Source organism: Nicotiana tabacum, chromosome 21 (assembly GCF_000715075.1).
Source record: "Nicotiana tabacum cultivar K326 chromosome 21, ASM71507v2, whole genome shotgun sequence".
Lineage (NCBI taxonomy): Eukaryota > Viridiplantae > Streptophyta > Magnoliopsida > Solanales > Solanaceae > Nicotiana > Nicotiana tabacum.
The window spans coordinates 56897061-56911265 of NC_134100.1; the positions used below are offsets into that span (position 1 = coordinate 56897061).

At 37.0% G+C, this 14205-nt stretch overlaps 1 protein-coding gene across 1 annotated transcript; it reads left to right on the plus strand.

Annotated features, from left to right (window-relative positions):
* Positions 1 to 5768: 5768 nt before the first annotated feature.
* On the plus strand, positions 5769 to 13948 carry LOC107767440 (guanosine nucleotide diphosphate dissociation inhibitor 2). Its single transcript, XM_016586449.2, has 13 exons — positions 5769 to 6021; positions 7387 to 7449; positions 7525 to 7608; positions 7692 to 7799; positions 7903 to 8075; positions 8834 to 8945; positions 9041 to 9121; positions 9267 to 9329; positions 9413 to 9514; positions 9903 to 10027; positions 11944 to 12154; positions 12236 to 12310; positions 13703 to 13948. Exons 1-13 carry the CDS (start codon positions 5935 to 5937, stop codon positions 13751 to 13753), a joined length of 1335 nt encoding a protein of 444 aa, XP_016441935.1. The 5' UTR covers positions 5769 to 5934; the 3' UTR covers positions 13754 to 13948.
* Positions 13949 to 14205: the final 257 nt, after the last annotated feature.

Sequence of the window (14205 nt, forward strand, 5' to 3'; positions counted from 1 at the left end):
ATTGTTGAGAGGATTGTCAGGGTGTTCGCACGTGAGTTGTCCGTGCTATTGTTATTAAGATATATAAGCTATATTCGATATATTCGATATACATATATATATATATATATATATATATATATATATATATATATATATATATATATATATATATATATATATATATATATATATATATATGTATGTGTGTGTGTGTGTGGGTGGGTTGCGCATGTGGCGAGACAAGGCGGGAATATTATTATGTGTGTGTGACGAGACAAGGCGGACATTTACTTTATTATTGCGCACATGGAGAAACAAGGGGGCTATGTCAGGCATGATTTGTGATGACTTGTGATAGCCTGGGGGAATTGTTATTGATGATATTTGTGTAGTGGTGTGCCTACCTTGTGTGAGTTATGCATTTTATGTTTCGTTATGTTGCATCCTATGTACCGTTTGTTGTCTCTACTCTTACTTGTTGACTTGAGTTGTGGTAGAACACTTACAAAAGCATACACGTAATTAATCACTCATATCGGTTTAAGAAGATGAATCTTGACGTTTATTGACCATTTATATGTATTCTCGTTTACTTGACTTCTGTGTGAGAGTTGTACTATTGACACGTGAGTTGTTCGTGCGGTCATGAGTTATTGTTTTTGTTGGCACGTGAGTTATCCGTGCAGATATGAGGTATTAACGGTATTGACACGTGAGTTATCTGTGCAGCACGTGAGTTCTCCGTGTGATTTTTGAATTATAATATGGGCACAAGATGCCAAGGGATCAGGGTTCGTGAATTGAAATTATGAGGTGTGGTACCTCGGGGAAACTCGTGAATATATCTTGTGTGAAAACAGTCGTTTTTATTGAGTTGTTACTTGTTTTCCTTACTTGGTTTCATCGCACTTAACTATATTAAGCCTACCCTACGATGCTATTACCAGTTTGTTCCTTGTTGATAATAATGTCTTCTAGTTTATGTTGCAAGTATTGTTGTCGTTTACCATGCTTAGCTTTATATTGATCTTGTTCCTTGTCAGTTTCGTATTTATACTCGTACAGGTTGTCATTTCTAGTAGGTGTCTTGACTGTCCCTCATCACTACTCCTCTGAGGTTAGTCTTGATACTTACTGGGTACCCCTGTGGTGTACTCATGCTACGCTTTATACACATTTTTGTGTAGATCCAGGTACTCCGGAGTTTGTGGGTCATTAGCAAGTTGATCGCACATTGCTGTGCAGACTCAAGGTATACTTATCGTCGCATTCGCAGGGCTCAGAGTCACCTTCTAATACTTTACTTTGTACAGTTTATTCTATTATGAAATAGTTGTACTTAAAAAGTCCTAGTTAACTCAGTAAAACTTATGACTTGTACTACCGGTTTTGGGATATTGTATTGCACTCGGGATTATTGGTTTACTATAGAAATTTTAGTTTCATGCTTAATAGTTGTTTCTGGTTCAATTCTATCATTTAATTCAGTAAGTATTAGGCTTACCTAGTCTTAGGGACTAGATGCCATCACGACATCATACAGAGGGAAATTGGGGTCGTGACAAAGTTGGTATCAGAGCTCTAGGTTCATAGGTGCTACGAGTCATAAGCGAGTTTAGTAGAGTCTTAGGGATCGGTACGGAGACGTCTGTACTTATCTTCGATGGGCTACAAAACTATTAGGAAAAAACTTTACTTCTTTCATTCCTATCGTGCGAGTTTATTGATTTCGGAGTTTGAGCTTTTGTCATTCTATCCTCTCAAAGATAGTGAGAACACGAGCTGCAGTTACTGACGATGCTGCCCCCAGAGCCAGTGTTTCTAGGGACCGGGGCAGAGGCAGAGGCAGAAGCCGATGAGGTGCATGTGCTATAGCTAGAGCACCTGTCAGAGCGGCAGCTGAGGAGCCACCAGTAGCTTCGATTGGGGGGACAGGCACCGGAGGCACCCGTTGCTACCCCGAGACTTTAGGAGACCTTAGCACAGTTCCTGAGCATGTTTGGTACATTAGCTCATACGGGATTGATTCCGGTTGCACCAGCTACTTCACAGATCGGGGTAAGAGCTCAGACTCCCGCTACCCGTACTCCAGAGCAGCGAGTCCAAATTGGTCAGGTTCCAGGTGTCATGTCAGCACATCTTGTTATTCCGGTTCAGCCTGAGGTCAGGCCAGGGACATCTGAGGAGGAGGAGCAGAGACTCAAGAGGTTCAAGAAGTATCACCCTCCTACTTTTAGTGGTTTAGCTTCAGAGGATGCACACGGTTTTCTTGAAAAATGCCACTGTATTCTCCTCACCATGGGTATTGTAGAGATGAGTGGGCTGCTTTTACTACATTCCAGTTGTCGGGAGCAGTGTATCAGTGGTGACGGGTTTACGAGGAGGGTAGCCCAGACGATGCAGCTTCACTTTCATGGGCTCAGTTTTTAGAGATGTTCTTGAGAAAGTTTGTTCCTAGAACCCTTTGGGATACGTGGCGTGCAGAGTTTGAGCACCTACGCCAGGGCACTGTGTCAGTGTCAAAGTATGTCGTTAGATTCAGTGATTTGTCCAGACATGCACCTGCTTTGGTTTATATAGTTAGAGAGAGTTCACAGGTTCATTGAGGGGCTCGGTTATGATATCCGATTCAGCATGGCTCGGGAGTTGGAGACGGATGTTCCTTTTCAGCAGGTGGTAGAGATCGCATGCCGATTAGAGAGCATGCGAGACCAGGAGAGAGAGGGCATAGGTCACGTGGGTCGGGAAGATCTACTGGTCCTTATTTTGGAGGCATGGTACGTTATGGCAGAGGTTTTGTGGGCCAGCCAATTCAGTTTGCACTTCAGGCTTCATGGGGTGTTTCAGATATCCATGGGTCCTAGAGTACCCGTACCGAACAACTTCCACAGCCATGTCAGCAGAGAGGTTTCTTTGAGTGTGGAGATACCAGCCACATGTTGAGAGATTATCCTAGAATCTAGACAGATATGTCATGGCGGGGTATTCACACTACGAGTTCTGATCCAGTTGTTGATGTACCTGCACCGCCAGCAAGGGTAGAGGTCAGGCGGGTAGAGGTCACCTTAGAGGGAGAGGGTAGGCCCATTATTACGCTCTTTCTTGTTGGGCAGAGGCTGATGCATCGGATGATATCCTTACAGGTATGGTTTAGTAAGTATAGAGATACATTTGTTTTACTTTGATCCAGTCACATTTATTGGTAAGATTCATCCTACCTTGCTTTAGATATGGTTGTGTTTTGTGACTCTTGTACTCTGTCCATGTGCTCATGCTAGTTGAGAAATTTATTGTGATAGCCTGTGTCTATCGTTTTGGTTTGGTTGCTAATGTAGGTTTTGAGGTTTGGGTGGACTTTCTGTTAGTTAAATACGGTAGGTTTTGACGTGATTTCTAGGTGGTTTGTCCTTGATTGGTGATCTAGGTGTTCTACAGGTACGAGAAGTTTGTTTCGTGTTGTGGTTTTGGTTCTACGAGGTTAGTTGGTAGAGTGTCTTAGGCGATATGATGTTTATTTTACTTGTGATTCCGAGTTAAGGATGAGACCTGGTGTTTTTGATGGATATGTGTGTTTGTGCTAGGCTATATGCCGCGGAGAGGACATATTAAGGCAAGATTTGTTGTGGTTGTTGTGTGTGTCTTGCTTCTTCCTTGTGGATTGGGTCTGTAGTATGGTATCTGTGAGGAGTTGTGCCTATTTGGCTTGTTTGACGGTTCTCTTATGTGTTCCTCTTTTCATATTCTAGTCACATTCGAGTTGTGCTTGTTGGGTTTAAATTGCGATGTGGGTGCCCATGTGGTGTTTGGGGTGGCTTTGTTGACCGGATGAGTGGTTATGAGTTTCGCATGTTTCTTGTATTATTTGCAATGTTGTGAAGGTTTGGAACAAGGTTCAAATGATATGAGTCTGTTTGCCGGTACTAGGTTTGGTAATGGGCGATTATTGCAGTCAGAATTATTGCTATGGGCGTATAGATGATGTGTTATGTCGTGTGGTATTACTTTGTGGGTGTATGCATGATCTGTTGTAGCTCGTTGAGGATTTTACAGTGTGTTTGTGTGATAATGGGGCCCTTGGTAGATGTGAAAATTTGATTTTAAGGCTTTTCGGCATGCGTAAAAGGAATAATATCCGGTTGGGATGATGTTGTCGGGCTTATGTGGGTTGGGGTAACGTAGTATCACCTATGTGTATGGTAAGTTATTATACAGTGATTTGATGGCTTGGGAGAGATTCTTGGCACGTTCGAGGACAAACATTTGTTTAAGAGGGGGAGAATGTAACAACCTGATCGATCATTTTGTGTAATTGCGCCCCGTTTCCCCTTTTCATGCTTCACACATGTGTGTATATGCTTTTATGACTTGCGGGGTTGGTTAGTTTCGTTCCGGAAAGCTTTCAGGTTGATTTCGACCCTTGATTCTTGACTTAGAAGTTTAAATTTAAAAAAATTGACCAGACTTTGACTTTTGTGAAAACGATCCCGTAGTGGTGTTTTGATGGCTCCGATAGGTTTGTATCGTGATTTTGGACTTGGCGCATGCCCAAAATTTAATTTGGGAGTCCGTAGGTTGATTTGCGATGTTTTGCCGAAAGTTGGCAATTTTAAGGCTTTAAATTTTCATAAGTTTGACCCTTATTTGAATAACCAACGAACGGAGTGAAAGTCATAACCTGATAGGATAGTTTACGTTACAATGGATTTGGATTCTACTCCGTTGAAACACTTTTACGTTTTTGGACGTAAATATTGAAGAGATAATTTAAATTTTGAAGGATATAAAAGTCTATCAATATTACGAGAATATTTTAGTCATCTAACATTTAGCGTGAAACATTCGTGCTTTTATAATAATATAGATATAGATAAATAGATAGATATAGATAAATATAAATAAATAAATATAGATATAGATATAAATATAAAATCGATAACATTTTTTTTCTTTGGTATATATCGATGTGCATGTTTCTTTTAGGATTTCAAATCTGGGAGTTTAATTTAATAGTAATGGACAAGAGGCATCTTGGTTGCTTCAGTCACGATCCCATGTACTTTGCTGAAGAATATGCTTTTGAGTTATTAGGACTTTATTTATTAACCAAAATGAAAAAATACTTTATATTTGTATTAATTTATATGATGCATTTTGGTCCGTTTGAAAATGAGTTATACATTTCTATATTTAGAAAGTATTTAAATGTAATTTTTTTTTTGAAGGTGATAAATAAAGTAGTAGATAGTATAGGGTGACTTAGACATGCATTTTATTTGAAAAGAAGATGAAATTTTGTGAGTGAAATAAAAGTTTTTACCTGAAACTATCCTAAACGAGATTTTGGTAACTTGAAAAAAATATTTATTTTTTTCAAAAACTAATCATATTCCACTAACAAATAATATTTTCAAAAAATTTTGAAAACAAGTTGCCAAAATTTATGATCAAAAGGGAGCTTAATTTTGGTTATTTTTTGAGTTATCCTATTTCTAAAGTCCAATGAGTAAGTGGCATACATGGTTATTTTTTATTGAATAAAATTTGTGATTTTCATTGAAAAGAAAAGAAAAAAGCTTTCAATTTTACTTTTAATGGGGTAATTTAGATCACCAAATTTTAAATGTCTTTCATCCTATATTAGTTTCCATTACTAAATCAAAATCATCACATGAAATGGAACACAAAAAGTAATATAATAATTAATATAAATGAATTATAAAAACGAAATAAATCAAAAAGAAACTTTTTATTAATATAAAAAATAGGAACGTAACCCTTTGTTGGCGTTTCCTTGTTCCATCATCAAAGCATACTTGTCATTTTTTAAAAATAGAGTTCGTCATCAACACAGTCTACTCCTACCCTTGGCATTTTAGCTTTAAGTATAGAAGAACCCTAACTATCGGAGTAGATCCAAATCTCTTTATTAATTTTGTGTGTCGAAAGAAAAAGATGGATGAAGAGTACGATGTGATAGTGCTTGGCACAGGCCTCAAGGAATGTATCCTCAGTGGTCTTCTCTCTGTTGATGGTCTTAAGGTTTTTTCATTTTTGATTTCTGATTCTTATTAAATATATACTATTACTTACAGTTTCCCCCTTTGGATTAGCTTAAAGATGTTTATCTACTTTTGATTTCTTCGAGATCGGTTTCTTCCTTTTGTTTGATCTATCTTGTGGATTTTCAGTTTTCCTTTTCCGGATTTTCTTTTTTTTATTTTATTTTATCCCTCATTTTCTTTGAGTGTGTTTGGCTAACCTTACGAGCTGGTCAAACTGGCTTATAATCATATTTTAGTTTATCTACGCCATTGTTAAATATCTAAAGTGCTTATAAGTGTAAGTGCTTATAAACTAAAATAAGCGTAAGTTATAAGTTGGAGCCTTTTTAGCTTATAAGCAAGCTTTTACTAGTTTATCCTCAATAATATTTTTTAATTCACAAAATATTTTTTCCAAAATAAATTTTATAACTTTCCTTTCATTCCATATTGTGGTTCATACTTTTCTTTACAAATTTTTTTTTTAATTTATAATCTTTTGTAAAGTTTTTAAGGATATTTTTGTCATTTTAACAAAATAATAGCTTATCATCACTTTTCTACCAAACACATCAGTTACTTATTATTAGTTTCAGCACATCTATCCAAACACGTAAATGCTTATTTAAAAAATCAGTTTCAGCACTTAAAAATGCTTTTCATCACTTAAAGTTTATCAGCTATCTATAATCAGCTTATCCAAACGGGCTCTTTGTGCTATCGCATTTACTTTTCAATGGTTCATCACTTGCCATATCAGAATCCCTTTCTCCATGAGTTTCACATGTACTTGCCATAATTCAATTCGAACTTAACTTCTAGGTGTAAAAGAGACTTACACAATCAGGTCATTTTTAAGGTAATTACAAGTAAATCTCATGATAAACATTAATTGTTAACCAGATAAAAATGGTAACGAACATGTAATAAAAGATATCAACAACAATAACAATAATGCCTTAAAGCATTATGCAATTCAAATCATACAATTGACTATCCACCTATATCCGTATGCTATATTGAAGCCTTTGCGAGGTAAAATTTCTTATAAGATTGCTGTATCTCTTTTGCGAATGTTGTGAATTTGTCTCAATTGATCTTAGTTGTTTATGCATGAGGTAGAAATATAATACAACATAGCAAATAAAATGTACATGTCAGTGGATGATGCCAATATCTTTGATCAACCAAGTCTCCTGTCTGTACAAAGAAAGCAAGGGGAGATACTATCAACTAGAGCAATTTATTGTTTTCTTTATCTTGATGTCTTTTTTTTTTCTTTTTTTTTCTTTTTGTGAGATATGCTTGCTATCCTATTTTACTTGAATTATCTCAGTAATTACTGCTCCTTTCATGTAAATAGGTTCTGCACATGGACAGGAATGACTACTATGGAGGAGAATCGACATCCCTCAATCTTGTGCAGGTAAGGGTCCTCTAATTATTTACAAATCGTGTTTTCTGTTTTGGACATGTGTCTGATGTAGTTTTTGGCTTTCAGCTCTGGAAGAGGTTCAGGGGGAGTGACAAGCCTCCATCTCAATTGGGTTCTAGCAGGGATTATAATGTCGACATGATCCCTAAGGTTTTCCTCTTCCTCTTTTGACTATCTGCTTGATGGAAAGCTCTTGATTATGTGCTGGTGTTCTAACTTATTGGTTGGAGCAGTTCATTATGGCTAATGGTGCACTTGTACGAGTTCTAATCCACACCGACGTTACAAAATATTTGTACTTCAAAGCGGTTGATGGAAGCTTTGTGTATAGTAAAGGAAAGGTACACTTCTTTTCATTCTTTGGTGTTGTCGTGAGATGTCAGCTTTTAGTTTCAAGACTATTCGTTGCTCTAACCTACAGTTCCCATTTACTTGATGAAGTAGGTCCACAAGGTGCCTGCCACAGATATGGAGGCACTTAAATCTCCTTTAATGGGCATTTTTGAGAAACGCCGTGCACGGAAATTCTTTATCTATGTTCAGGATTATAATGAGAGTGATCCTAAGACACATGAGGGGATGGATCTAACAAGAGTGACAACAAGAGAGCTTATAGCGTAAGCTCCTGAACTTCCTTATTTTTTCCCATATATCAGTTGAGGCCTTTCGTGTCTGAGATAATCGTTGCTAAATTGTCTTAGATTTTGTATCTTTTGTACCTGTTTATTATGAGCTTGTGAGAAGAAAGTAGTGAGTACAATTTTATCTAAAAAAAAGGAAACTAGTGAGTAGAATTAACGGTAGGTGTTTGTAAAATGTCTGATTTGTCTTATGCTTTCTTAATGTGTCCCACATTAGTTGAGGAAATTGGTCATTGTCTCCTTAATATGGTTTTGGCAATCGTCACCTCATGAGTTAGTTATTGGAGTTGAGTTAGGTCCAAGGTCCTTTTTTATTTAACCGAGAAATCCCAATGGTCAGCTGGCGCATGGTTCGAAATTCAATGGATAATTGACCTGCACATCTACCCTTCTCCACTTAAACACCGGACTTTTGTCTGCTGCAGGGCTGAACTTGTGACCGCGCCTAATCCACATATCACGAGCTGGACTCTTACCACTAGACCAAAATGGGCCTTATTTTTCTAACATGCTTCTGTAGTGGTGAGATGATCTGATGGTTAAAAGATTAGAAATTGTTGAAATCCTAATATTTAATCTCTCATGTGTTTTCTTTTATGATCTTTTAATGTTCTGAAATTGTCAATTTGTAGAAGTTGGCATAAAAAATGTTTGTCAGCATTGCCTATAATATATTGTAATTTATTTGTAAACCCCCACGTTCTGCTGCTTATGGTAATTCTTTATTTTATCAGAAAATATGGTCTTGATGACAACACTATGGACTTCATTGGTCATGCATTGGCACTACATAGAGATGACCGCTACTTAGATGAACCTGCGGTGGATACAGTGAAGAGAATGAAGGTGAATCGAATTGTTCCTCCTTTGAATTCTTAAGCCAGTGGTATTTAAAATTCCACGTGCTTATGTCTGAACTTTTGTTCCATGTAATGTGACAGCTGTATGCTGAGTCTCTTGCACGTTTTCAAGGAGGATCACCATATATCTACCCTTTATACGGATTAGGAGAGCTTCCCCAGGTACTACCTTGAGTTCCTCATTAAATTTTGTATTTTCTGCTTTTGTTATTATTAGTCATCCTCCATCATCTTAAAAAAGCATCTTCAACTTTTTTTTTTCCTTGATTGAATAATTTCTATTTGGTGTATCTTTTGCTTAACTTAGGCATTTGCTCGACTTAGTGCTGTGTATGGTGGCACCTATATGTTGAATAAACCTGAATGCAAGGTACAGTTTATATTTCTGTATTGGCTGTGTATAAAAGATGTCTTTGATTTTTGTCCTCAAAAGAATTTCTCCTCAAATTCCAGGTAGAGTTTGATGAAGAAGGAAAGGTTTGTGGTGTCACTTCAGAAGGAGAGACAGCTAAGTGCAAGAAAGTTGTATGTGATCCTTCTTACTTGACCAACAAGGTAATAAATGCTCTGAGCTGATAATTTTAGTGACTTCTTAAATATAATATAGCCAGCATGTCTTATTTAGCATTCCATTTGGCCATTCTCAGTACAAGGAGAAAATACCATGTTGTACAGGAGGTTGGTCAAACTTGGTGGAACTTGGAAGATAATGGATGACTCAAGTAGAGTCACGTAGATGTCTTGCACATAAATTTTACACCAATTTGGTGCTTAATGAAATTTTTTGACTTATCAAAGAAGAAAAGGCCATTGTCTGAGTATATCACAATGAACGCGTGGACAATGTAGCTTAGGAGATGTCAAACTACTTACTATTGGGATGTCCGGCTTAATCATTTTAAGTGTTTTCGATAAATTAATAAACCCAAGACATTTATTGCAGGTTAGAAAGGTTGGAAAAGTTGCAAGAGCTATTGCAATTATGAGCCACCCAATTCCTAATACCAATGATTCTCACTCGGTGCAAATTATCTTACCCCAAAAACAATTGGGCCGTAAATCTGATATGTAAGTTTTTCTCCAGTATCTTGCAAATAATTTATTTTGTTTCTAGTCTCAGGGTGGAGCTAAAAGCTAAACAAATGATTAGGAACCAAAGCTTACACTTGAAACAAAATTTAGCTCAGTCATTAGACCTGTTTGATCCTTCTTGATAGCTGGTGTACTATTGCATGGATAATCTTCATTTCTTTTTGGTAATTAAACATTTTATTTATCACCAAATAAAGAAATTACAGCCATAGCATAGAAATCCACACATATAAATGATAATCATCATTTTACTAGGTAAACTTTATTCAGCTCAAAGTCATGACGTTTTATCTTGCCCCGGTTGAGTGAGCAATTTTCATTAAATAACAAAAAGATATTTTTTTAAATATTTATTAGAAAAGAACAATTTTTATTAAGTTTAGATTAGAACAATTTTTATTAAATTTATCCTTAGGATGTATGACGACTAATTGCATTTTAATTTCTTTATTCTAACTATAATGATCTCACAATTTAATATATATGCAACGTTTGCCATGCATTAAATTCACTCGCACTCTATCTGATATATTATGGTATGTGACTTATAGTTTTCGACATTTGGAAGACCTTAAGTATCATAACGATGCACTCCAATTTTCCGTGACTTTCTAAGTTCGTTCTCTTACATTGTGATACTGTTTTACTTTTACATTTCAAAGCTCATATTATTTTTTATGACTGATTCCCTTAACTTGATGTCTTCTGTTGTTTCTTTAATTTATTATCAGTGGTGGGGGTGGGTGATTAGATTCTTTCCATTGCATTTATTTTGGGCAAGTGTCTTAAGTCCAACCCCCCCCCAAAAAAAATAAAAGAAGCGAGGGAGTTACTTGGCTTCGGCACATTCCTTTTCTTAACTGTTCTGCCCTTGTAATCCCATTTCATCTTTGCATAGATTGTTGCTGGAATCGGTATGTTTTCTGTGCCATTATAAGTAAAATGGTAATTTGGCTGAGCTTGACATGGTTGATTCATTTATAAATGGATCCTGGAAATGGCTCTTCAGCTTTCTTAGGTCTCAAATTTCAATGCAAAGTTATCTATCTGCAATTGGATTCTCATCTTTAGGTACTAGTGGGGGGAATGTGATTGTGCAGACACTTCTTGATAGACAGCACATCACTTAGCGCATTTGTTTAGTTGATTTCAAGTATTTATTGTATTTGTTATTCAAAGTCCAGAACTGCATAGAATGATGGTCAGAGACGTGGAGAATAATCAGCTTATGTGCATTGTTGATCTTTACCAACTGTAATCAGCTTCCTCGAGTAGTAGAAACATGGATTATGAATCCGCGCTGTAACTAGTTATTGTATCAACAGACATTCTACAAGCGATGAATCATTGCTTGGGAGTTCTGGTTTAGCATTGAACAAACAACTAATGCAAAGAATCATAAACATTATACTTAATGATTAGTAGATCCGCGAGAGCCCCTAGGGCTTAGTTCAAGTGGCAAAGGTTGCGGGACTTGCGACTTAGGTCATAGGTTCGAGCTGCCCTGCGAACTAAGCCTGATATTTAAGTGGAGAAGGGTAAAGTGGCGGGCCCAATATTCCCGAGTTCGAAGGCAGCGGTTGGTCCTGAGGTTTGGCCCTAGACGGATTTCTCGATCCTCAGAAAGAAAAGGAAAATTAGCAGGTCTGAGAGATGATCTTATTGCTGATTGGCATTAGTGCCGCTACTATTTCTACTTATTATGCTCCTAGAGAAGCTAGACCCCACCTGTGGGACTCCACTGGGCTTCTTGTTGTCGTTGTTGTTATACTCCTAGAGAAGCTATTCATCCTTGAAAATGTTTATTCTTCTGACTTGGTTTGTAAAGAAAACGTAATATTTTGGAAATAAGTGGGATCTTCTTACTCATGCTTGAATATTTGGATATTCAGGTACCTGTTCTGTTGTTCTTACACTCATAATGTTGCTCCAAAGGGCAAATTCATTGCATTTGTCTCAACAGAGGCAGAAACTGATAATCCAGAGAGTGAACTCAAGCCTGGCATTGATCTTCTAGGACAAATTGATGAGATCTTCTTTGAAGCATATGACAGATTTGAACCTGTCAATGAGCCCTCATTAGATAACTGTTTTATTTCAACTGTGAGTCTCTTTGAGTCACTTCTGAATCTGTTTGTCATAAAGTCTACCTAGCATGACATGTCCGGTTTTCTGTTTGAACAGAGCTATGATCCCACAACTCACTTTGAGTCGACTGTTGATGATGTGCTCAATATGTATACCTTGATAACTGGAAAGGTATGTTTTAGCATATTCTGGAAAACATTGAACTTGTTAAAGGAGGTCAACCCTTTGCTCTCTGCCCATCCTTTTTGACATTCTGCAGAAGTTTAAGAAAAGTAGGCCATGCATCATTTTTCATGTCCTATTGCTGAGCATTTACCTTCTTACGTATCTCTTAGTAAATAGAAAAAAGGAAAAGATTTTGGTAATTGAATGCTAACTTTGGTAGATCAACAAAAGATAGTGCGATAAATTAGTTTGTGATTTCTTTTCTTTCCTTTTTTTTTTAAAACTTTTTGTCGGTTGCGAGGGCGGGGGAGGACATAGTACTTTGCAGAAACTTGATTCATTTGGTAACACCCCTCTCTGCTAGTTCAGTACACTTTCATATCTTTGCTCGATGTCATATGCAGAATTCACGTAGTATTGAGAAGGGATCGCTGTTCATGGAAAGTAGTTTAGCCGCAGCTCTCGTATCCCCAGAACAGTAACTCTAATTGATTCCTTATTTGAAAGAAACAATAACTCTAATTGATGGGAATTTAGGTCTTGCACTGTATTCTGGTACTGATACCTGAGAAAGAGAGGACGTATCATCATTGGATTTTTTTTCTAATAATTTGATGGTAGCCAGACTAGTCTGTCCAAAAATGAGTATTGGCATGTTCGTCCCTCATTTGTGTGTGGGAGACGGGGAGAATTGGCTGATGTTCATACATGTATAACTTTCCCTTTGTTCTGGAGTTCCATAGTTGATAATGGGACAAATTCTACATCAAAGTTGAATAAGTTAAAGGGAGTGCAGCTGAATACTGTAGCTGATTCCTTGATAAATAGTCTGTTTCTGACAGGGTATGACAAATTGCTATATCAAGTAAGGTTAAGGTTCAGTTCTGATAACAGATTTATAGATTGAGGGTTTCTAATAGCATCCCTAATTACTTATGTAACAACAAAATTGCTCCCTTTCCGTTCTTTTTCCTTCTCCTTCCCCCCCTCCAAATCTCAATTATGAGAAGCATGCATTATGTGATGCTGGTATAGAGTTTCTTTTTGATCTTGAATGTTTTTTATCTTAACAACTTTTCATTGATGGCTTATTAAATCTTTTTATGCCAAATGCTTGGGTTTGTGAGGTGCGATGTGAGTCTAGGTAGAAAGGTTATTGTACCAGCTGTAGATTTGGATTAAAATAGGATCCAGATAGCATGATACTTTACCTTTCAAAGGCGGAGCTTCTGTATCTGAATACCCTCCACAATACTTCAGTTAGCATTCATTATAACCTTCCATTTCTTGTCTTCCCACCCCTTTCCTATGGTGCAGGGAACGGAGTTTGTACTTGGTAAAAGATGTATTTATTTTATGTGGAGGATCTAACCAAGATGACTCAATTGCTTTCTTCAGGTTTTGGACCTCAATGTGGATCTAAGTGCTGCAAGTGCAGCCGAAGAATGAGAAGTTGCTCTCTAGTTCTCATGTACTTCGACGTACTTTACGCTGGTTTATTCCTTGATGTGTAACAAGATTGTGATAGGATTTGATGTAGAAATGGACTCATTGTACTGTTTTATTTCATGAGTTAAGGGTTAATGCCCTTCCTGTAACAATATGCTTTTGTTATGCTCAATAACATCATGTTTGTTGAAGAAACTGATGCATGTATACGTGGGTCTATCTTGCACCTGGCTCCTTTTTCTTGTCGATCCCGACAGAGTTTTTAAGATTTTTGATATTCTGTATTTGACTATCTTGTTATATACTGAAAATAAAATACGATAACCATGAAAATATTGTATTTTTTGCAGGTTCTTTTCCCTCCCTTTGATAATGTTAGAGAATACACCTTCACTTTTGTCCCGAATCAAGTTTTTCTATGAGCCCATTTGGATTTAGTTAAAAAAAAGTGA